Genomic DNA, 24,424 nt, shown 5'->3' with positions numbered 1-24,424 from the left:
GTGCGCGCTGTGATCCCGCATTTCCCTCATTTGCAGCGCACGCTGAACCGCTCAGCCTGCGCGCTACAGGGAATAATTGCCAAGCGTAACTTTACGCATAGCAATTATTTTGGGGGGTAATGGCGCCTCATCACGCGTGGTGAGGCGTTAATGCGACCTCTGCCTGTAGGTGAACATTTTTCTGTCTTGTCAGACACAGTGCAGCCACAAGACAAAACTGGCGCAGACACAAATACATGTGGAAGTTCCAAAGATGTTCTTATCAGTGTAATGTCAGACAGAAGATGGGTACAGCCACTTTAATAGACCTGGGACATAGCAGTTTATATTAAGGCCACAAAAGTTATATCCAAAAGACATTGTGAAAAACAAAAATAAACAGAATGAATGCAATAGTAGAAGGCTGGTTGGGCACTCGCCCAATAACAGTTGAATAGTTTCTTCAGACATTTCTTTATTCATACTGCATCACTCCCTCTCCCCTGGTATGTAAAAATCTTTGTATGAATAAAGGAACGTGTCTGAAGAAACTGTACGACTTATTGGGCGAGTGCCCTCTCACCCTTCTACTATTGCATACACTGTGGATTGTTTCCTATGAGGATTGTGACCCCCTTATGTTGTTCTGAGGAATATTTCACGTTACTATTCCTATACGGGCAGTCCAGATCACGTGATATCAGGTGTATGGTCACCAATAGAAATGAGCGAGCACTAAAATGCTCGGGTGCTCGTTATTCGAGACAAACTTTTCCAGATGCTCGAGTGCTCGTCTCGAATAACGAGCCCCGTTGAAGTCAATGGGAGACCCGAGCATTTTTTTGCTGAAACAGAACAGTAAAACAACAGTGCTTAATTAAATATTCCAGATATTTCCTGATGTTTTGCTTGTTAAAACACATTGAAATAACACTATTCTTCACTTTGCAGGTGTGCGTGCGTGTCTCCCGCTAAGTTAGGAGATGTTCAGAACATCTGGAATGTGAAGAATATTATTCTCCCAATGTGTTCTGCACTTAAATGGTCCTGTATTCACAGTTTTTAATGTTTTAATTCTATTCTTCACTTTGCAGATGTGCGCGCGTATCTCCGAACCTATCGGAAGATACGCGCCAACACCTGCAATGTGAAGAATAGTGTTATTTCAATGTGTTCTTACAAGCAAAACATCAGGAAACATCTGTAATATTTTATTAAACAATTAAAAACACTGTTCTTCACTTAATTTAATACTCGATCGCGAGCAGGGGAAATACTCGTCCGAGTAACGAGCCAGTCCGAGTATGCTAATACTCGACCGAGCAGTATACTCGGACGAGTAATACTCGCTCATCTCTAGTCACCAACAGAATTGGGGAGTAGTTGCCATCATTTCTCTAAGAAAGGACAAAAATAATCAGATACTCACCTTTCCACATTCACCCACAGCAGTGCTGTTTTCTGCCTTGTGTGTGAGAGGGTACACTATGGGTATGTTTTACATATAATAGTCCCATATGTAGACAGATTTCTGTATAACACAAGGACTCCCCCTCTGGACAAACTGTGCAGTCTGTGGGATTGGCCGACATATGGGCCTGTTTACATGGGCATCACATGGGTGCGTTTGGCCTTACAGGGTGACAAATCTGGCTCATGAGTCCGTTTTGTTATTTGGTCAAAAGTCACAATTTTTTTAGCACCCCTTTTCAATATTTTTCAAATGCCAGGAGGGGGATGTCATTTTCACACAAAAACTAAAAGTTAGGCCCTATCCACGGGATAGGGCCCGACTTGCTAAATCGTGCAGAGAACCCCACAGATAACGAAAACGAGGGGTCTGTCAGACTAATGGAGTAGACGGCCGCGCATGACCATTCTGCTCCATTAATCTCTATGCGCCTGATGGAAATTACTGAGCGCCGCGCTCGTTGAACCTGGCCAGCTCTATAGACATTAATGAAGCAGAATGGTCATGCGCGGTCAGTCTTCGTTTTCGCGATCTGTGGGGGTCTCAGCACTGACATCCCCACTGATCAGCAAGTTAGGCCCTATCCCGTGAAAGAGAATTCAGATGTAACACTGTATGACTTAGTCACTGCAAATGTTGTTGGGTCCACAAATGCACCCAAAAAAGAAAAAGAAAAAAAAAAATCACAAAAAGAATACAAAAAGATTGTACGCTCTTGTGAGTAGTTTCATCTGAGCATGTTATCACTCATGTAATTTCGTATCTCATCTGTATATAATCCCCATGAGCTGTAAAGCGCTACAGAATATGAAGGCGCAATATAAACAAAGATTATTAAACACATGGTCCACAAATAACAGAATCAACAGGTCAAAGAGGTAAAAACAGCAGTGATACAATATTAACCCCTTCCCGACATTTGACGTAGTATTACTGCATGGCGGGACGTACGTTCCCGCAATATGCAGTAATACTACGTCATTCTTCTGGCGTTTAAGGAGCCGGCGGGCTGTCAGCTATATATTACAGCCGACATCTGCCTCTAACAGCCAAGATCGGAGCATGCTCAGTGTGTCCCATAATACAGTGTAATACATCTGTATTACACTGTATTAGGTGAAGAATAGCTTGAACAAGTGATCAGTGGATCACTTGTTTAAGCCAACCTGTAAAAGTAAAGAAAAAAAGTTAAAAACACTAATTAAACACACTTTTTAATAAAAAGAATAAATTAAAGTTAAAGTCCCCTAAACACAAACATTCCCTATACATATCTAATAATGTAAAAAAAAAAAAAACTTGAAAAACACCAAAACCCCCCACAAGATTGTATAGCCATTATAAAGTGACAATGCATAATCTGCTCTGAATGGTGCAGCTTCCCTTCGATGCCCTGGCGTGTGCCCATACAGCAGGTTACCACCCCATATGGGGTATTGTTATACGTGGGAGGGATTGGGCATCAAACTTTGTGGAGCGTTTTGGTATTTTATTCACTGAGAATTTGAACATTTGTTTAAAAACACATTCATTTAACCAAAAAAAAATGTACTTTCAAAATTGCATCCGATTTTGTTTTAACCCTTGTAAAACAATTAAAGTGTTAACAAACTTCATAAAAGTTGTTTTACGTACATTGAGGGGTGTAGTTTCTATAATGGGGTAATTTATGGAGTTTTACTTTTATTTAGGCCTCTCAAAGTGATTTCATACCTGAGCAGGTCCCTCAATAGCAGGATTTTGCATTTTTTTTTATGAAAATGTGAAAAACTGCACCTGACGTTCAAAGGCCCAGAACATCTTGCAAAAACGAGAAGATGAATAAATAACCATAGAGACATAAAGTAGACATTCGGTGAATGTTAGTTATTACGTTTGACATTATGACTCATGTGTGGAAAAAGTAGAACATTTTGAATTTCAAAAATTGAGAATTTTTCCAAATTTTCACCAAATATCTGATTTTCTCATAAATAAATGCAAAACATACCACCACAATTTTTAAACTAACATGAAGTACAATGTGTCACGAGAAAACAATTTCAAAATCACTTGGATATGTTGAAGCGTTCCAAAGTTATAACCATTTATAGTGACACAGGGCAGATTTGAAAAAATGGGCCGTGTCAGGAAGGTGAAAAGTGGCTTCAGCGTTAAATGCACTACATGTAGTAAACAGATACATATATATTAATCAGATGAAGGGTGTGCAGCTCCCTCCTGGAGGATATAACACACGTGACATAGCCGCCACTAGTTCTTTCCTCTCAGACTATGCTCCTAACATCATGTGTTCTCCCTCCATGACAGCAGACTATGGCAGCCATTGCTATGCTGTCACTTGTACTATGGCCCTTACTATACATGAATGCAGTCATATACCTGCAGAGAATACTACATAGTACGTACACCCGGGACACTGTAATGGGGCTGTTTATGTGCTTTTCCCTTCTTACCATAAACCAATGCATTACAGCTACAGCACAAAATTCTGTCACGTGACTACATCCCGCCAAAACCGCAAAGTCCCAGCATGCCCGGCCACATGATTTCTTAAACTAGTGGTCCCACAGCAAGAGCTCTGCTTCCAAACCTCTGCATTGCCTCCCTGTCACTTACTTACCGGAATCTGTAACTTCTTTTTTCCCGCTCCGCGGCGTTTAACTCATTCTACAGCTTCCAGGAAGGACCAAAAAGCCTCACAAGGAGCTGGCGTCATTTGATTTTCGATTTATGAAGATCAGGAAGTGTTCTGCTGCCATCTAGTGGCCGAACATGAGTACTACAATTATTAGATTAGGCTCGATGATAAAACTGTAATCGTATTACCAAATCCACAACTGTAAATTCCCGGAGGTTTTACCGTGAAGCCTGAAGCAAATCTCCACTTATTATAATCCAGCAACTGAGTTACCAGGATAAACTGCAGAGTAATCTGATGAGATTAGTGCAATGGCAGATTGTTCATGTCTGTGATATAATAACTCTCTTATACTGGATGTGCTCTGTACCTGCCTAAATGATTTGATAACTACATTCTTGACACCTTTTTTTAATCATAAAAGCTTTCATTTTCTTTAGATGCCCAACCTTGGACAGTGCATAGCTACGCCTGGTTATCCCTGCCCCACTCCCTGCTCCTCTCCTGCCTCTCTGGCTCCTGACATTGGTTGTGGCCACCAGCCCCAGGGGCCAGAGCCCCAGGGGCAAATACTTCTGCTCAGATGCTCCCGTGTTCCCTACTACTCCAGGCCTTGTCTGCTCTGGGTCCTGATGCTGGTAGTATGCCTGAGGAGAGAGGCACATGAAGTACAGAAGAAGTCTACATTATTATTATTACTATATTCTCTCTTCTCCAGGGTCAACATTTTAATTACTTTTGTACTTTGGTATCTCCAGTAATATTATTTCTCTGCTCTGAGGTCTGCATTATTATTATCTGCTCGGGGAAGAGGGGGGGTTGACACCATTGTTATTATCTTCTCTAAGGTCTTCATTAACATTCTTATTACTACTATGTTATTGGTATGCTCTAGGCAGTCTCTATTATTATTAGTCGTCTGAACTGTGGTCTCCATTATTAATATTATCTACTCTGGATGCTTTCCATTATAGATGTCTGCTCAGAGGTCTCCATTTTTATTATCTGTCTGCTCTGGGGTATCCATTATTATTATATGTCTATTTGGGGGTCTCCATTATTATTATTATCTGATTGCTCTACAATGCAATAACATACTAAATGGTTTGGTTGGACAAGGACCTTTTGGTACCGGAAGCCGCTTCTTTAACCCCTTAAAGGTGCTTTCTTATAAAAGAAAGATTAACATTTTACTCCCCTAGTGATGTTTACACAATAAAAATAATTTTTAACCCCTTACTTTGCAATTTTAGTCCATTTTATGGCTGTTTTTGCTTCTATGATGGTCTAGTCTAGTCAGTGTAGGATTCTAAAGTGTGGGTGGACACTAGCTGAACAGTCTACTAGTATCTGACACATCGAAAAAGAGAGAAGAGACCGATCAGAGTCATGAGATGGACATAAAACACAATGACACACTCAGCTTTGCTGGCCCATCTTATCAATAAAACACAGAGTAATCACTGCTATGCCTCCCCCAACCCTTGGATCCGGAGCTTATTTTGTTTGTAGATCTGCTGCTGTCTTCCCTCCAGGCTGCTGAGAGAAGTATAGAAGCACGCTACCTGCTGGACCATGAAGTGCCTGTGTCTGTAGTGACGTCTACCTCCTACCTCTCCCCCTTCTTCTGCAATACAAGAATAGTTGTAGAGGAATCTGCCACCATAGTCAGGAGTTTACTGCTCTAGGTACAAACAAATTGTAAACTGAGAAACATTGTAATTATATCTGTGAAATGCTGTATTTTTGTTAATAACATTGAATTAGAGAATGTGTTATTTTGTTATCCTAAGTAAATTTAGAGGGGTATCTCCACAAAGACAAGATTTTTAAATATACTCAGGATAACAAATAACACATTCTCTAATTACCTATTATTAACAAAAATACGACATTTTACAAATATAATTCCAACCTGTCTCTATCAGTCCTGGTATACACAATTATGGTTGCCCCGGGATCCGACCACTACTATTGTGACTTTAGGGTCAGAATGACAGATGAAGACAGATGATTCTCATGAATAGATACTCCTGTCTCACACTGCAGTGCCTCTGCATCGCCCCTCCCTCTGCATTCCAAGAGGAGCTCACACACACAGACTCTCACATTTCCTACCGGCAAACAGCAGCTTGAGGAGAGTAAATCTACAAACTACAGGTAAGATAAGATCTTTATATCAGGGTAAGGAGGTACAGCAGAGCTAACTGTGTGTGTGGCATAGCTGTCATGGATCTAATCATTTCTCATCTGTCTCATCTCTCTTTTTCTCTGTGTCAAATACTGGTGAATGTTCAGAAGCTAAATAAAAGTGTAGATAAACCTGGATCCTGATAATGTAACCAGATTGTCAGCACACAGGGATATTAATGTGTCTGCTTAAAGAGTCCCGGCCCAGACTCTAGAATTTTACACTGACCATCACTGAGTTATAGGAGCTAAAACAGCAATAAAACTGAGTAAAATTGTAAAGTAAGGGGGTAAAAATGATGTTTATTATGTAAACAGCACTAGGGGGTTAAGATTTGGGAACTTTCTTTCATGTGCAAACCCTTTTTAAGAATCTTGTCTCTGTGGGAATACCCTTTTAAGGACACATAGCCCTTTTTCGTTTTGGTGTTCCCATTTTTGGCTTACTGTTTTCAAAATTCCATACCTTTTTAATATTTACGTATGCATAGCTTACTAAGGGATAGTTTTCTGCGTAACAAGTTATACCTGCTAGTGATGGTATTTAAATAGGTATTCCAGGAATATGAAAGTCTGCTACAAAAACCCATGATGATATAAATAAATGAATATGAAAAAACTCAATGTCATTAGTCACATAATAGTGCTAAAATAGTTTGATTTTATGATTCACAAAAATTTTATGTCCTCTCTAAAGTATGCAAAGTTCCTTTAGTTCTCAGCAACTCCTCCTTTCTCTTAAGCTCTGCTCCCAGTGGTGATGTAACAGACTGTCCTGCTCTGTTACCATAGTAATGATGGGGGAGATTTATCATTAGTCCTATGTAGCTTCTTGGCGTATATTTGTCGCAAATTTTTGCGCAAACATTGTTTTTGTGGGTTTTTTCAGCGAGAAATAAACGCACCTCTAAAGTCAGAAAAATATACCACAGAGTGTGCAACACCACATTTATCAACTGAGAATTTTCAAAAGAACACAAATTTAATCGCAAAACTGATGTATGTAAGTCCATTGCTACTACAGAGGAGAGATTTGTCTGAAACTTGTTCAATTTTGAAGTTTTTGCTCAATTTTATGTTTCAGAGAATTTCCTGTGCAAAAAGGCAGAAATTGAGCAGTTGTTAAACATACGTGTGACTGGTGCAGTCTATTCGCATAGAGCACACACAGCTGACTAGTGGCCATCTTCTGTCCTGCGTCTGCTCCGCACGGAGGAAATCATTGGACTGATTAATGGGCCAGTAGCATTTTAATTCTTCATTACAGTGTATGTCCACAGCATTTTTCTGCTAAGGGGAGCAAAATTAATTACATATAAGCTTATATTTTAAGTACCCATTTGTGTATGAATTATACTGATTCCTGGAATACCCCTTTAATAGTCCATGCTGTGTACTGGGAAGTTGGAAAAAAAATTCCAAATGTGGTGAAATTAACAAAACAACACATTTCCGTCATTTTCTTTTTGGCCCTGCTTTAGTGTTCAAAAAGACACAACTTTTTGTTCTTTGGGTCTAGACTTTCATGAGATACCAAATTAATATAAGTTTTATTATGTTTAACAGATTTAAAAAATGTAAATCTTTTGTACCAAAAGAATTCATCATAAGTAACTGTATAAGTGTCATTTTTTGCAGGATGACTTGTTTATTGCTGCCACTATGGGGACTATACGACCTTTTGATCAGCTTTTATTAAAATTTTTATGTGTTGCAAAATGACAAAAAAGTGGCAATTTGGATATTAGGGTGGAATTTTCCAATATGGGGTTCACTGCAGGGAATAACCGTTTTTATATTTGGTAGATTGGACTTTTTGGGATGCGACAATACCTAACATGTTTTTTTATTTCATTTGACTATTTATTTTTATATCAATTCTATGGAAAGAGGGGTGTTATTATTACATTATTTTATTTTTCTACTGTATTTTTAGACCCCCCAAGAGTACTTGAACCGTAGGTAGTCTAACTGATCTGATTCTAACATATACTGCAATACTGCTGTATTACGTTATACAGGGATTTTCTCTCTGATCTATAACAGTGTGCTACAAGCACACAGTTATAGATATTGCTGAATGACATGCTTGGGAGTCTCGCATTGACTTCAAACGGTCACAGCAATGGCTCAACGTCTGTCACGGGGGGGAAAGAAGGGGGGGGGACAACAATCCAAACCAAGATGGAGGCGCCCTCACGCCACTGGCATTAAAGGGAATCTACCACCAGTATCAAGGATTGTAAACCAAGAAAACCTACATGCTGGTGTGTGTCCCCTCTAGCAAGATCTACTCTTCTTTTAGCTTCTATTGCTCTTGTTTTACAGAAATAGGCTTTAAAAATTATGCAGATTAGGTTCCAGGTCAAAGTCTAATTTCTGGAACCACTTTGATGGTTGGTGGCAGGGGCGCACCTACCATGAGGCAAGTTGAAAATCTCGCCTCAGACGGCAGCAGGTTGTGGAGGCGGCATTTTGAGGACTGAACGTTAAGCAGCCATGACGTCAGTGGCGTAACTACCGCGGTAGCAGACGTAGCAGCTGCTACGGGGCCCGCCTCAAAGAAGGCCTGAATCCGACCTGCCACACGAACTATAGAATGGACAATGTGCCTGCAAAGCACATGTTTCATGCTGCAGAACTTTATGCTGAGCTGCTGCTCAGTGTAGAAATGCTGGGAGGGGAAGGGGCAGAGGAGGGCAGCGACAGGAGTCACCTCAGGTAACATCCTGTCCTGTCACCCGGCTGCATTCTTATCTATGTGGCCTGCAGACCCCCGGTCCTGGGAGCAGGTCTCCTGGGGTCCGGTGCTGCTGCTGAGCTGCAAGCAGTATGGCACATCTAGAGCAGGATCTAGTGACAACCACTACCTGCCTTATGCTTCTGCCTGGACAATGTCTCCTGGGATGTAACTATCCTACTGAAAGGCTGCAATATTTTGTGACTGTAAAACGTAACTTCAAATGTATTTTAAAAGGAACCTGTCAATAGGATTTCACATATCATGTTAATGGCAGCTGCTGTAGGTCCCATTATATACAACAAAAACATGTATTTGAATATATCTGCTTGTTTGAAAAGGTATCTATCTCTATACAACTTCTGGAGCCTGAGTCATGTGGGCAGTTGTTTCATGGTGACTCCACAACTCCTGCTGCTTGAATGACTTGGGCCCCAGAAGCTGAATAGAGATAAGTACCATTTCTAAATGAGATTTCTCAAAAATGATCTTTAAAAAATACATACCATATTTGTTTAGTGTATAACGGGACCTGCTGCAGCCATTAACCTGATAACTGAAACCCTGCTGACAGGTTCCCTTTAAGGTTATGCAGCACCATATTACGTAAAGGTTTATATCTTGGGGGCCCCATTCTGAAGTCTGCTATGGAGCCCTGCCTTTCCTAGTTACGCCTCTGCATGACGTGTCACTGTAAAATGTGTTTGCATGTCCTGGCTGCTTGTGACTGCAGGAGGAGAGGTCTGAGAGGTCTGGGGGCCTCCCCACCTGCCAACCTCCCTCCAGGCAGGCTCCGTTGTGCCACAAGAAGGAGACACTGCTGGAGGGAGGGGGAGGAACATTGCTGGGGCACTGGCCTGTTCCTATGCTGCAGAGCAGGAGACTTAGAAGAGAAGACCTGACCTCAGGTAAGAGCAGATACAGCAGACAGCAGGCTATAAGATGGAGTGCGTGACCTACCCTCCCCCATTGTCTGCTGGGGCTCACCCGCAGTGCCTGCATTAACCCCTCACTGTCCTGTGCATAGGAGCTGTCATGTAAAGGTGGTCGGTTTTTGATGTTCCAGGCAGCTCTTCTTCACATTATAGAAGTCGCTAAGTCCCACATCACCTCTGCTACATATGACGAACTAAGCCCTGCAGCACCAAAACCAGCTTATCACTACTACATCTGACCAACTCAGTCCTGCTACATCTAAACCAACTTAGCCCTGCTACACCTGACCAACTCAGTCCAGCTACACCTGACCAACTCAGCCCTGCTGCACCTGAATAACTAAGCCATGCTGCACCGAAACCAACAAAGCCAATGATCCATTAGCTATGTCCTAGACAGATAGGATCTGCTCAAATATATTTGTAAGACAGCCACCCAGCAACAGTTGATGGGTACAGAACCTCTTCTGTGGTTTGAAATGCATTACTATATATCACCCAAGTTGTGTAGTGGAGAACAAGGGACAAAAGAAATTATTTTTACCCTAAGCCATGCCTTTTGCCCCATCCTTACACCACCCCCACACAATTCCCACTTTTGTGCCGCCCATCTTATCCACTCATTGTGGCCCCTCCCCCAGCTTCCTGTCACATTGTGGCACCCTACACCCCTCAGATTGTGGACGGCTAATATTCTAATCCACTGCTATTGTGCCCCGCTTCCCCCCATATTGTGTCCCCACCTGATATTGTGACCTCAAATATCTCTTCCTTTCGTCGTTGCTACTTAATAAAAAAAATTAAATGCCATAAATGTTCTTCCTAATGACTGTATTTTAAATTCTATGCAGTGAACTGGAATTTCATTTTCTTCTGTGCACTCCAAATGATATTCTTTATGTTGTTTTGATCAAGGAGGATACTAAATTTATACATGTTTTAGAATGTTTTAATAGATTTTAAAAAAAATTAAAACCTAACTGTATTAATATATAATCTGGCAAACTTTTACAGATCTCAGTAATGAAAGATCCTGGACTCCAGGCTGGCATGGTAATGTGTTGTCGCTCCTCAATGACATCATCTAATCCAAGATAGCCTCTAATGTCACAGGGGCGCCAACTGGCCATCCAAGATGGCGGCACCCACGTGATGCAGTGTTAGATCACCAACATGAAACATAGGTTCGATCACAACACCTAACAGATTAACTGCCATGACAGGTGTCAATATCATCGACTGCAGCAGTTACTGGCAGTAGAATGACACATATGAATAGGGCTCAGTCTGTGAGCTCTCTACATACAGCTCTTACTGCTATATGGTGCTGGTTAATATTACATTGTTGTGCAGACAATAATGAAGGTTCTGGAGAAACTTTTCTACTCACTGTCAAGCTCAAGTCCCAGTAATATATATATATAGACCAGTACTGACGTTATTGAATATTGTCTCCAATGTACTGCCAGGCGTTTGATAATCTACCCATCAGCTGTTTCTGGGTGGCAATCTCCTATAGAGAAAAGCAGAGTTTTCTGGAATCCATGATCTGTAAGGTACATTTCCTCTAGGAAATGATAATATCTCTAGTGAAAGAAGCCTTCAGCCTTTGACTCAGCAGCCCCCCTCATCCTCACTACAGCTAGGCAACCATGGCACGCACACCAACCAAACAAAATATCTCAGGCAGAGTGCCAGGATTGCTAAATGGCGTTGGAAGAAATCCCTCTCCAAGCAGACAATCTTCACCTATAAATCCGCACTCACCTCTGTAATAATCTTATATCTTCTCTATCTCCCAACTATTTTCTACCTTCAACCCATTACTCCGTCCTACGACGCCTCCACCTACTTTTCTAATTTCTGCTGAGGAATTAATGGATGGCATCAGGGAAAGCAACCCACCCAGGGTGTCCACTGCCTCTCCTGTACAATTAATTTCTCTACCTTTACTGATGAGAATGTTTCATCTATGCTGTCAAGCTGACAACTCACTATTTGTGGGCATGGCTCAATTCCATCACACCTTATCCCAAACCTCACCACTGTATTTGTACCAGCTCTAAACTCACCTCCTTAACCTTCCACTATTCATTACTCTGTTCTCTTTCTTCTTGATCTGTCTCCTGTATTGATCCTATTGACCATTAATCACTTAGCATCACAGATCTGTCCCTTTCCTGGATCTCCTCATAAGGGCTCATTCACATGGCCGTCTGCGGGGACGTACATGCGGCTGCAAATTTGCGGCCGCATGTACGTCCCCATAGACAGCAATAGCGGCAGGGTGCAGATACGGGCCGCACACCGCAAAAAGATAGAGCATGCTCTATCTTCCTGCGTGTGTGCGGGCGTGTGCCGCTATTCTCTATGGAGGGAGGAGGGGTCACCTCCTCCTCTACTCCAGCACATGGAGGTATGCCCGCACAGCGGGTATACTGCGTGTGAATGTACCCTAACTCTCCAACCACACCTCCAGGAGTCACCTTTAGCAGGAGAGAAATATCTGAACTTAGGTTACGCCAGTGGTGTCAAACTCTGTCCCACAGGCAAAAATCTGGACCACAATGTAATTATTTAATGTAATTAGGCAGGTGGCTCACACATGGTGCTGTTGAAACTACACTATTTGTGCAAGCCTATAGAAAGACATTGAAACAAAGGCTCTCATACATCCAAAAAGCATGTCCATGTGCATGGAGCCTAAGGCTGCTCAAGATGTTACTTTTATTGTGGCAGCAGAGATGATAAAATCAGGCTTGGCTTTTAATAAGAGAGAGTTTCCACATTACTTTACTGACGCAATGCCCCAGCACTCTATACAATGTGCTCCAATGTTCTCTATCTTCAGCATCAAATATCTACCTGAGCAACTATTCTCATTGATGACGATGAACATAATATCACACACCAGTAATCTTACTGAGTAACACATCTTCCCTTAATCCTGGCCCCATACATTTATGGAGAGATGCTAGATACCTGACATGGAACTGAATGAATTAGACATAGGGGCAGATTTATCAAGCTGTCTGAAAGTCAGAATATTCCTAGTTGCTCATGGCAACCAATCACAGCTCAGCTTTCATTTTACCAGTGCTCATGAATATTTTAAAGGGGAGCTGTGATTGGTTGCCATGAGCAACTAGGAATATTCAGACTTTCAGACAGCTTGATAAATCTGCCCCATAGTGCAGAAAACTGAGTCTGAATGCATGTTTTCTTTATGTACTTTTCCTTGCTATTCCAAGGCACCTGAGGGGCTCCCCTCGGGCTAAATTGCATAATTTTAAAGCCTTTTTTTTGTAAAAACAAGGCCATAAGAAGCTAAAAGAAGACCACTTTTTGCCAGAGGGGAAGCACTTTACTCAGGGTACAAGTTGTCTGACTAACCTGATTTGCTTCTATGAAGAGGTGAGCAGATGGCTGGACAGTGTGGCTGCTGTGGATATTGTGTTCTTGGACTTTGCAAAGGTATTTGACACTGCCCCTCACAGATGTCTGATGGGTAAAATAGGTCTATTGGGTTAGAAGGAATTATTTGCTATTGGATTGAAAACTGGGTAATAGATTGTATCCAGAGACTTGTGGTCAATGTTTCCTACTCAGAATGGTCACCAGTTATAAGTGGTGTACCCCAGGGTCCTGTGCTTGGCCCACTAATATTTCATTTATTTATTACTGATATAGAGGTAGGAATTAATAGCACTGTGTCTATTTTTGCTGATGACTTCAAGCTGTGTAGTGTAATACAGTCTATGGAGGATGTTCATAGGCTGCAGCATGTTCAGTTGCATGGTGTAAGAGTTTTAACAGCACCGTGTGGGACATTGTTGTTATCCTGTGATATTTTTAGGAGTGCCGTGTGGATATGTGCAGCAAGGAGAGTTATTGTGAGGTTCTGTACATGATGGACGTTGCCTGATTGACAACTCTGGGGAGCCCAGCAGCATACATACTAGAATGGACCAGGCCATTTGCAGAAGGAGAAAGCCGCTGGGACTGATTTAATCAGTAAGGGCTCATTCACTTGGCTGTTCAGGGGGCAGTAAAATAGTAGTGGGATTTGCAACCAGATCACGGCACCCATTACAGTCTTGTTTCACCACTGGCTGCAATATGTGAAAATATATGTATATTCCAGGACTGTAACTGGACTTGGTGCACTGCGGTACGCTGGTGTGTGAGATCTCACATAGAGATTAATGGAGCAGAACGGTTATGCACGGCCTGAGGATCGGCGAAGAATCAGTCTGACACCTCGTTTTCGTGATCTGTGGGGGTCTCAGCACTGAGACCCTCACTGGTCAGCAAGTCAGGCTGACCAGTGGATAGGGCCTAACTTGTCTTCGTGGGAAAACCCCTTTAAGTTTGTTTTCTTATGAAAAGGTAAATATACAAAAATGCTGAGCAGAAAAAACTTCCCATATTGCCTACATTTTTTTCAATTCTAAGGTTGTCTAGGACTATGTGCAGGTTTTTATTTTTGGCCCACTGTCAATTTGATTTTGACACTCCCAGTCTTTTCCATGCTAAGTACAGTATCCATCTCTTTCTTATACGGATTTACCTGTAGTGATACATTGTACCATATTCCCTCTAAAAACACAAAAGTGACACTTGTAAATGGAATATTGATTCAAGACAACTCTTCCACAGCATATACACATTTCAGACTCTTCCTTTTTTGAGCCTGGGTACAGGTCAAATGATGGCAAAAAAAACAGCTGAAATACAAACCACATGCACAACTGCTCCCAAGGGACCATAGAATGGTAAAGTCAGCTTGGAAATAATCTTTGTCTGCAAGGAAGTACTCACAACTCAAGTCACTATATTTATCTGTATTGACTATTTTAATCTGTCTGGTTGTTGCGAATGACACCAGTTTACACACTTCATCTCAAAATTTAATGGGCTTTCCAGTCTAAAGATATTGATCATGTATTCTTAGGATAGCTCATCCAGATTTTCTATTTTTGGAGTCCCATGCAGATTATGTCGCAAAAATGTATCAATGGCTCTTTCTGTGTAATGAATGCGATCCATCTTCTAAAAAAAAATAAGTGTTTTGACATCACTTCTGTGGATTGCTAAACATTAAAGCTAGCTACAAACGAGCATGGTGAATAAACTATAGTCTGTGAGGGGTCTGTGAACAAATAGATCTTACTAGGACATGCTCTATTTTTAAGAAATCAGTAGCATGGCTGATTTTAACTTTTTGTGTGCATCTGCACTAAAAGTTTGATGTATGTTTGTAAATGTTATGTGATGTCCTGTCTTAAAGCCACAATTCTTGTTGTAGACATTGGCTCAACACTGCCTTGGTGCAGTTTGCGCCAGATAATCCAGTAGTGCTGCACGCTCTTAATTAATCTGGTCCGTTTTCAGGATGTGCACTCAGTTGCACCTTTTTTTTCTTGGGGTTCTTTGCTTCATGCTGTTGCAACAGAATTGTGTAGAATAGTAGTAATGAATGTATTAAACTAGGAACACATACCAATACACCACTTTCGCTGCACAGTTTTCAAAAATGTTGGACAAAATCAAACTACAACAAAAAAATGGCACAAACCTGTCACCAGATTTTAACCCCCTGTCTAAGAATGCCTGCTGATAAAGGGTTATAAGTCCTCCCTCATATCACCTAAAATTAGCTGGCAGTGAGGCACTGTACCTTAATTACAGATATTTTTCTGATGCAAACTAGTTTTGTGACTCATGTCTGGTATCTGTGACTCTTCTTTCTCTCAGGTTGCCAGTGCACCACGAGCCATTATTTTAATTGACAGCTCTGTGTCTCTTCAAATCACTGCTCTGCCTCCTTGTACTTATGGGCCGTCTGCTAATATTTAACTACAGACATATAAAGCTCTATTTAAAAAGGGGAAATATTGTGTAAATTTTTTTACATGGTGCCTTGTGTTACATTCATGACATGTGACCAATGACATCATTGCAGGTCCTTTAGCCTTCTAAGAATAGCAAACTGTACACCATGTACGTAATTAATGAAATCACAGCAGAGGAGTAGAAGTCCATGGAGGCTATTGTGACTTCATGTGGTCGGATACATGCATGGGGTACAATTTGCTATTATTGAGAGGCTAAAAGGGTCAGTCGAGCAAAACCCCCTACCCCCTCTGATACCAGGTAATCTAAAATAAAAGGTGATTTATATGGATGTAAGCGAAACAATTTCTAGCTAAAAGAAGGGTGTCAGTTAGTCAATATGGCTCTATAGGATACTGTCACTGGCTGTATATGTGCAAATGTGGTGACAGGTTCCCTTTAATAAAAATTAGTGCCAGCTCCAAATACACTTTTTTAGTGCAAATTTAGACAAAAAACTTACAAAGGTACCAAGAGTGCCTTAGGCGGAGACAGTTGGATTGGACAGCAATGTCAATCAGAAGAGAAGCCATTGAAAATTAGGCAGTTTATGCAGTGGTTTTATGCTGTATTTTACTCTTTCAGTGATCCAGAATTTAACCTTTGCATTGTTATTGCTTTGGATTCAAAACTAAGTTTTACTATAGTGGGTTTTGCAGCCTTGAATCTGTTGTGGCTAACTTTAGGTGACCCTTCCCCACTCCCAACCTAAAACCTGGCAAATGTGCCCCAGTTTTTTTTTTTATTTGGAGGTCACAGAAGTGCCTTAATAAATGTGCTGTAAGGCAGTTTTTTGGTGCAAATGACTACAGATTCATAAATATACCTATTTTCATTTGATGCAAAAACACATTGATATATAATACAACATTAAATTTAATACAACTTAAAAAATATAATGCATACATGCATTATGATACATCAAATACAAAATACATGTGTAATGACATTATACAACATTATATAAAGTAAAATAAACATAATAAAATGCTATATAAACATAATAATGTACAATGCAAAGTAAAATTATGCAAACAGCACTTTGAAACACTATGCAAAATGAAATATGATAAAATATATATAAAATAATGCAATGCAGAATATCAAAAAATGCAACAAAAATCCATGAAATATAATTTATTTCAAATACTACACATAAGATAATTAAATACTATAAACATTACATGATCTAGTACAGTACAATGTAGCACAATGTTGCATAAAATTACAATTCAAAGTGCATAACAATATTTTGCATTATACTAAAATGCATTACGCTATAATACCAAATTAAAAAGAAAGAATAGTGTGAATACAATACATTAATAGGCAGTTTCATAAAATGCTTGAATACTATAAAGCCACATATTCTATAGACAAAAACACAACAATGAAAGATATATATATATATATATATATATATATATATATATATATATATATATATATTAAATAGTGGATGGGGTTTTATCTCTATGCTGCCTCCTGTGTGCATTGTGCTTTAATGGGCATTGTTCAGAGCTCTGGCTTCCAGTAGACACTACAGCTGAGCATGTAGCACCAGAGTGTTACTGCAGCATCCTGTATAATAGGTGTCCCCCTCCCCCCTGGTGCACACTCAGCACCCCCACCTGGGGGGACACATGCACTGGCACAGCTCAGCTCCTCTCTTTATGCTGTTGCAGTGCAGGTATTTCATCTGACATCCACTGCAGACGTCAGCATGGTGCATCCCTCTCGCAAGGGATGATGGTAAAATCCCAATGTTTTCTGCTCCAGCTTTAGGGAAAGCTTTGAAGGGGAGGAATTGGGGAGGGGGATCTGGTGTCTCCCCGGCCTCATTGGATGATGTGCAGCGATTTTTGGAGCCCAAGATGATGCAGGGACCCCAGTCTGGGGTGAATTTAAGGTGAACCCCATCTGCTAAATTGTGAGACTCCCATCTTCTGCCTTGCAGTGGAGACCTAACGCTCAGCAGCCTCTTTAATGCAATCGTCTCAAGTATTCCTGCACCTTCAGGCTCATGGCAACACCTCAAGAGCTTCCTGGATCATTTCGTCAGAGAGGTAGATCCCACAGTGACCCCAATATCATCCACAGTGACCCCAACAATCTCCAGGAGCTTGGGTCCGAGTCAGAGGATTGCACAGGTATTCCACAAAGACTGGAAGGGGGTGTGTATGGGGGAGGGGGATTGACCTCAGTCCTGCAATGGTTAATACAAGCAGTGACATCATAGGCTCTTATATTTGCTGCATTTGGGGATTTTGTTGTCCTGGCCTGCCATACACATGGATTGCACAGTTATGATTGTCCCTCTCTGCCTGCCATGAAGGGGCTTTGTGTGAGCTATTGCATTAGTGCATTACAGCTGTACTGTGTACTGTGCATTGTGTATACTGCTGCTTTATTACCCCGGACCTCTAGCTATTTATCTAGGATGTAGCTGGGGATGATCTAGGACTATACAATAAGCGGATGAGGGGTGGTGCTGTACAATTGTTCAGTCCTAGGAAATTCTATCTATCTATCTATCTATCTATCTATCTATCTGTCTGTCTGTCTGTCTGTCTGTCTGTCTGTCTGTCTGTCTATCCATCCATCTATCTATGTATCTGCAGTATCTGTCTGTCATCTAGCTATCTACAATACAATACCTAATGGGTAATAATGCGGAGAGGCCTAGATCACATCACATGATTGGATCTTGTTAACTCTTTATGGTCTGCACATGTAAAGTGAACATATTGGGTCACCTTTATAGTGGGCTGTGTAGACCTGACTGAACATTTCAGGTATTCTTATATACATTTGCATAAGCTGTTCTTGGGGAGGGGGGGCTTTGCTATTTCCATGGTAACAGGGATACAAGCAGAGTCTTAATTGCACCCGTTAAAAATGTGACTTAGCAGGGCAGCAATTAACATTTGTGTCAAGAAGAAGTGATTTGATTGTGGTGATTGATGCCGGACCTGCCAGATGTTACCACATGGTCAATCTATAACAAATAGCTAAAGTGTAATATGGTCTCAGTATATCCCTCTGTATTAGCAGTGTATGATGTGTGATATACTGTTTTTACTATATTTGATCTAATGTATCCACTACTCCTGTCAATGCATAATCCTGTATACGGTGTGTGGTATACTGTACACAGAATAATACATTACATGCACTTTATCTATTACTACTGTCACTGAATGGACCTTGTTATGGTAAGCTGTAGAATTGATAAAATAGGCATTTTGGACAGTCCCCCCCCCCCCAAACTCATAACACATGTGACACACTATATCCACTACTCTTCCAAGGGTCTGATATACTGTACTCAGAACATACGGTCTATGCAATGGTCCTGTCACTGCATGGGCTGTATATGTGTGGTATACTGTACTCAGAATAACACGTGTGGCACACTATATCCACTACTCCTGTAACTACATGGGCTGTATATGTGTGGTATACTGTACTCAGAATAACACACGTGACACACTATATGCACTACTCTTCCAAGGGTCTGATATACTGTACTCAGAACACACAGTGTATGCAATGGTCCTGAATGGTGTGTGGTATACTGTACTCAGAATAACACGTGTGATAAAGTGTGTCCACTGCTCCTGTTACTGTATGGGCCTGTATATCGTGTGTGGTATACTGTACTCAGAATAATACATGTGACACACTATATCTACTACTCCTGTTACTGTATGGGCCTGTGTATGGTGTGTGGTATACTGTACTCAGAATAATACATGTGACACACTGTATCCACTGCTCCTGTTACTGTATGGGCCTGTGTATGGTGTGTGGTATACTGTACTCAGAATAACACATGTGATAAAGTGTGTCCACTGCTCATGTTACTGTATGGGCCTGTATATGGTGTGTGGTATACTGGACTCAGAATAATACATGTGACACACTGTATCCACTGCTCCTGTTACTGTATAGGCCTGTATATGGTGTGTGGTATACTGTACTCAGAATAATACATGTGACACACTGTATCCACTGCTCCTGTTACTGTATAGGCCTGTATATGGTGTGTGGTATACCTGCTCAGAATAACATGTGTGATAAAGTGTGTCCACTGCTCCTGTTACTGTATAGGCCTGTATATGGTGTGTGGTATACTGTACTCAGAATAATACATGTGACACACTGTATCCACTGCTCCTGTTACTGTATGGGCCTGTATATAGTGTGTGGTATACTGTACTCAGAATAATACATGTGACACACTATATCTACTACTCCTGTTACTGTATGGGCCTGTGTATGGTGTGTGGTATACTGGACTCAGAATAATACATGTGACACACTGTATCCACTGCTCCTGTTACTGTATAGGCCTGTATATGGTGTGTGGTATACCTGCTCAGAATAACATGTGTGATAAAGTGTGTCCACTGCTCCTGTTACTGTATAGGCCTGTATATGGTGTGTGGTATACTGTACTCAGAATAATACATGTGACACATTGTATCCACTGCTCCTGTTACTGTATGGGCCTGTATATGGTGTGTGGTATACTGTACTCAGAATAACACATGTGATAAAGTGTGTCCAACGCTCCTGTTACTGTATGGGCCTGTATATCGTGTGTGGTATACTGTACTCAGAATAATACATGTGACACACTGTATCCTGTATATCGTGTGTGGTATACTGTACTCAGAATAATACATGTGACACACTGTATCCACTACTCCTGTCAGTGCATGGTCCTGTATACAGTGTGTGGTATACGGTACTCAAAACAACACATTGGGGCAAATTTACTCACCCGGTCCTGGAATGTCCGCTGGAATACACCATCTTCCTCCCGGTGTATGTAAGTGCATTGGATGCAACACACATTTAAATGTTAAATCCCGCTGCCGATGCGCCCAAATCCCGAGACCCTTAGTAAATAAGCCCCAGTATGCCCGCTACACATGGGCCTGATATACTTTATTATATTCTGTTCTCAGAATACACAGTGTATCCAATACTTTGGTCACTGCATGGGCCGTACATGTGTGGTATACCGTACTCAGAATAACACATGGACATTTTTTCGGTTGTATGCTACCCGAACCGTACCATTTAGGTATGGGTAGCATACGACCAAATGCATTAAAATGGGTAATACGTCCAAGCATTTAAATGAATGTATTGCCCACTGTATAGGGGAATAAGCTAGAGCTTGCTCTGTCTGTCCCTGACCGTGCCACACTCCTTCCTATGGAAAGGGGAGGGGTGAGCAGAACTCAGCACTCCTCTCTTCAGTGCGCGACTGTCTGCTCATTCGTGTGAAACACATATGACACACTATATCCACCAATCCTGTCACTGCATGGCATTTTTTATGTTATGTTGTATACTGTTCACAGAAAAACACATTTGATAGACTGTTTCCACTACTTAAGTCACTGGAGTGCCTTGTATATAGTGTGTTGCATACTGTATACAAAATAACACTTGTGATTTACACAGAAAAATATGTGGTACACTGTATTCACTAGTCATGTCACTGCAGGACACTGTGGGGGTCATTTACTAAGGGCCCGATTCGATTTTTTGCTACGGGTTAACCGAATATTTTCGTTTTGCGCTGATTTTCCCTGTATTGCCCCGAGATTTTTGGCGCATGCAATCGGATTGTGGCGCATCAGCGCCGGCATGCACTCGACGGAAATGGGGGGGGTGTGGCCGTACAAAAACCCGACGGATTCGGAAAAAACGCTTCATTTTTTTAAAAAAAGTGTTGCTGGACTCGTGCTTACCCGCACTCGGCCCGGCTTGGTGAAGATCAGTGCATTCCGATGAACTTCAGCGCAGCAGCGACACCTGGTGGACGTCGAAGGAACTACCTTAGTTAATCGCCGGAAGACCCGAATCCACCACAGAGAACGCGCCTCTGGATCGCGAATGGACCGGGTAAGTAAATCTGCCCCTGTGTATCATATGCTGGGAACAACTGGTAGATTTGTATCCAGCACTGTTAGATGTGTATCCAGTACTCCTGCCACATTGCACGTGATAATTATGTAGATTATCCAGGATAACAGATACAATATACTGTATCCATTACTCTTGCTCTGTATGGTACAGTATATATGTATATGTGTATATATATATGTTACACTGTATACAATTCTACCCCCCAAAAGATACAGCCCTGGCTATTATGGTTATAAAGTACCCAGAATAATTCTTGTAATACATCTGTATCCACCTCAAGTATCATATATGTGGCATACCCAGAATTACACATGTGATCCTGAATATCATAGAACCTCATAGATACATTGTACTCCTGCCATACAAAGATCATAAACATGTCTACAGACAAAGCAAGTGTTGGGGAGGGGAGTGTAATATGCAAAAACTGCTGTCTACATAATTAACTCCCATCTAGTAAGTCATTGCCACATCTCGTGTCTTACATCCCATTGTTTCAGGGTCTCATTCTCAGTTCTTGAAGATAACTAAACGCTAAGAGTAACCATCACAATGTATCAGAATGTGCCTACTCATCAGTTGTGCTGTCACTAGTGGAGGGGGTGGAGGTCCTCCCATGAGACCTCCTGATGCCTCAGCTTCTCATGGGCTCCCCCAAAGCTTCTTTGTCAGTCCTTACACTGAGTCTGAGGCACCCGCATAGAGAACAAAGACTTACTGAGAGGGAAGGAGACTGCATACAGACCAGCCATGCCAGGTGATTACATTATCACTATATAATAATGTTATAAGAATAACAATATTAATACTATATAGAATAACATAAGAACTGCTACAATTGTGGCAGTATACAAATTGTTGCTAAAGTATACATGTCCTTTATGGAGAACATAGTGCATTAATAGTATAATTTAATAGCTGCTGGCAATTTATCTTGTCATCATCCATATTTATGAATTGTGATATAATATATACTGCATTGTAATATGATGCTACAGAGCAGACTGTACAGTGATTATATTGCTACCCATTGGTCCTTCTGCTGATGCTCATACTGCGTTCCTTGTCTGTAAGTCTTGTTCTGCACAAACAGAACATCTTTGATTCTCTTATTACTTGTGTGACGCTGCAGTATTAGACAAGTAGTAAATTACCTAAGCTTTCCATACATCTGAGAGTACAAGCCAAGCAGAAGTCTGCTTAAAATTATCATATCATTTTCAAACAGTAGTCACTGAAATACTTAAAGCCGTCCATTCTGGCAAGATTTAATCACTGTGATTTTCTGTAAAAGTAGTTTTTACATTGTAGCGCTGTGGTTGTTATGCTTGTGACATCATTTTGTATTTTTAAGTGTGACTAGAATTTCGGCAAAATTGCATCAATAAATAGTTCAGATCGTAATAGTAATCTTTGTAATGTACCTTATAAAACAAATATGTCCTTCTAGGTAATTTTTTTATCCGCATTTCTTCCTTATTAAGAAGATTGTGTAAATAGTCTTTCTGTTCCATCTGTGTGAAAGGACTTCTACCACCAGGATGAAGTATTGTAAACCAAGCGCACTTACATGTGGGTGTGTACCCCCTCTGGCAGGATCTGCTCTTCTTTTAGCTTCTTATGCACTTGTTTTTAAGAAATATGCAAATGAGCATGTGGGGCTCCAGTTTCCATTAACACCTATGAAACCTAGATCAGCTAAGACTCATTTGTATAATTTTAAAAGTCTTTTTTTTTAAAAAACCAGGGCATAGGAAGCTAAGAGAAGAGCAGAGGGGACACACACCAGTATGTCAGTGTGCTTGGCTTAGCGTTAATCATTGGCCTCTGTATCCTTCTGAAGCTGACAGACCTCCGAAGGCTTTCAGATGCACTGCTCTCTACAGGAGAAAGAAGCAAAATAAAGGCACTTTACTATTGTAACCTTCTCTTTACATTTTTGAAATAATACATTTCTTTAAAGGAAGAAGCTTTTTCAAAGTATTCTTTTAATACTGTTTTGGGTAAAAACAACCATGTTTACAGGCCTATACCTGTATGAGGCCACTTTCTTTCATCTGCCCTTTTTTTCTCCTTCGTATAAATCAAGAAAAGAGAATCCACTGTACTATGTACTATTCCAAGCAGCCATGGAGATATATAGAACTGCTAGTAGCTGCATACACAGATTCATTGTTATACCTGGAACTCATGATTTCCATTCTCCTGAGTAATTGGAGTGACTAGACAAGTATGTGCCCTACTGCTCTGTTTACTTTGTTTGGGCCCTCAACTTTCTCCAGCCGTGTAATGTTCTGCTCATTTAAGGAAGGCTAACAAGAAGTCTAAAATCTAATTGCAAAGTAACGTATTTTTTGTAATTGATGCATTGAAACAATACAATTTTGAAAATTATACATACCTTTTAAAGTAAAGTAGAACTGTATAGTAGTTACATAAGTGTATAGTTCCTGATTAGCAGTGATACATGAAGTGGCTGCTGCAAATAATATTTCTTGAAGTAATTTAAATGCACTTATCATTGATCTTTCATTACAGTCTACAGTCTGTGCATGATTTATATCCACACTCTCTTGATGTCTCCTGAGAGAGCGTTTTACAGTGAGTACTGGCTGCAGTCTGTA

The 24,424-nt window shown here is 40.9% G+C and overlaps 2 protein-coding genes across 5 annotated transcripts in view; one reads left to right on the top strand and one right to left on the bottom strand.

Moving 5' to 3' along the window:
* LOC140066072 (chloride channel CLIC-like protein 1) overlaps nt 1–4,145 on the bottom strand; it is a 234,026-nt gene extending 229,881 nt beyond the window's left edge. For 2 of the 3 annotated variants that reach the window (XM_072113623.1, XM_072113625.1), the window contains exon 1: nt 4,074–4,145. The gene's annotated coding sequence lies outside the window, so the exon portion shown is untranslated. Of the gene's footprint in view, nt 1–3,906; nt 4,044–4,073 lie in introns of those variants that run through there. The other variant, XM_072113624.1, reaches the window with a different exon arrangement.
* A 13,350-nt stretch (nt 4,146–17,495) lies between these two features.
* Nucleotides 17,496–24,424, top strand: part of PHACTR3 (phosphatase and actin regulator 3) — a 105,982-nt gene continuing 99,053 nt past the window's right edge. For both annotated transcript variants that reach the window (XM_072111010.1, XM_072111006.1), the window contains exon 1: nt 17,496–18,001. In XM_072111010.1, the coding sequence (XP_071967111.1) occupies nt 17,875–18,001 (127 nt within the window). In that variant the 5' untranslated portion in view covers nt 17,496–17,874. The remainder of the gene's footprint in view (nt 18,002–24,424) is intronic.

This window comes from Engystomops pustulosus, chromosome 6 (assembly GCF_040894005.1).
Source record: "Engystomops pustulosus chromosome 6, aEngPut4.maternal, whole genome shotgun sequence".
NCBI lineage: Eukaryota > Metazoa > Chordata > Amphibia > Anura > Leptodactylidae > Engystomops > Engystomops pustulosus.
The sequence above is the reverse complement of the archived record's forward strand: the minus strand, read 5'-3'. Positions and strand labels throughout refer to the sequence as shown.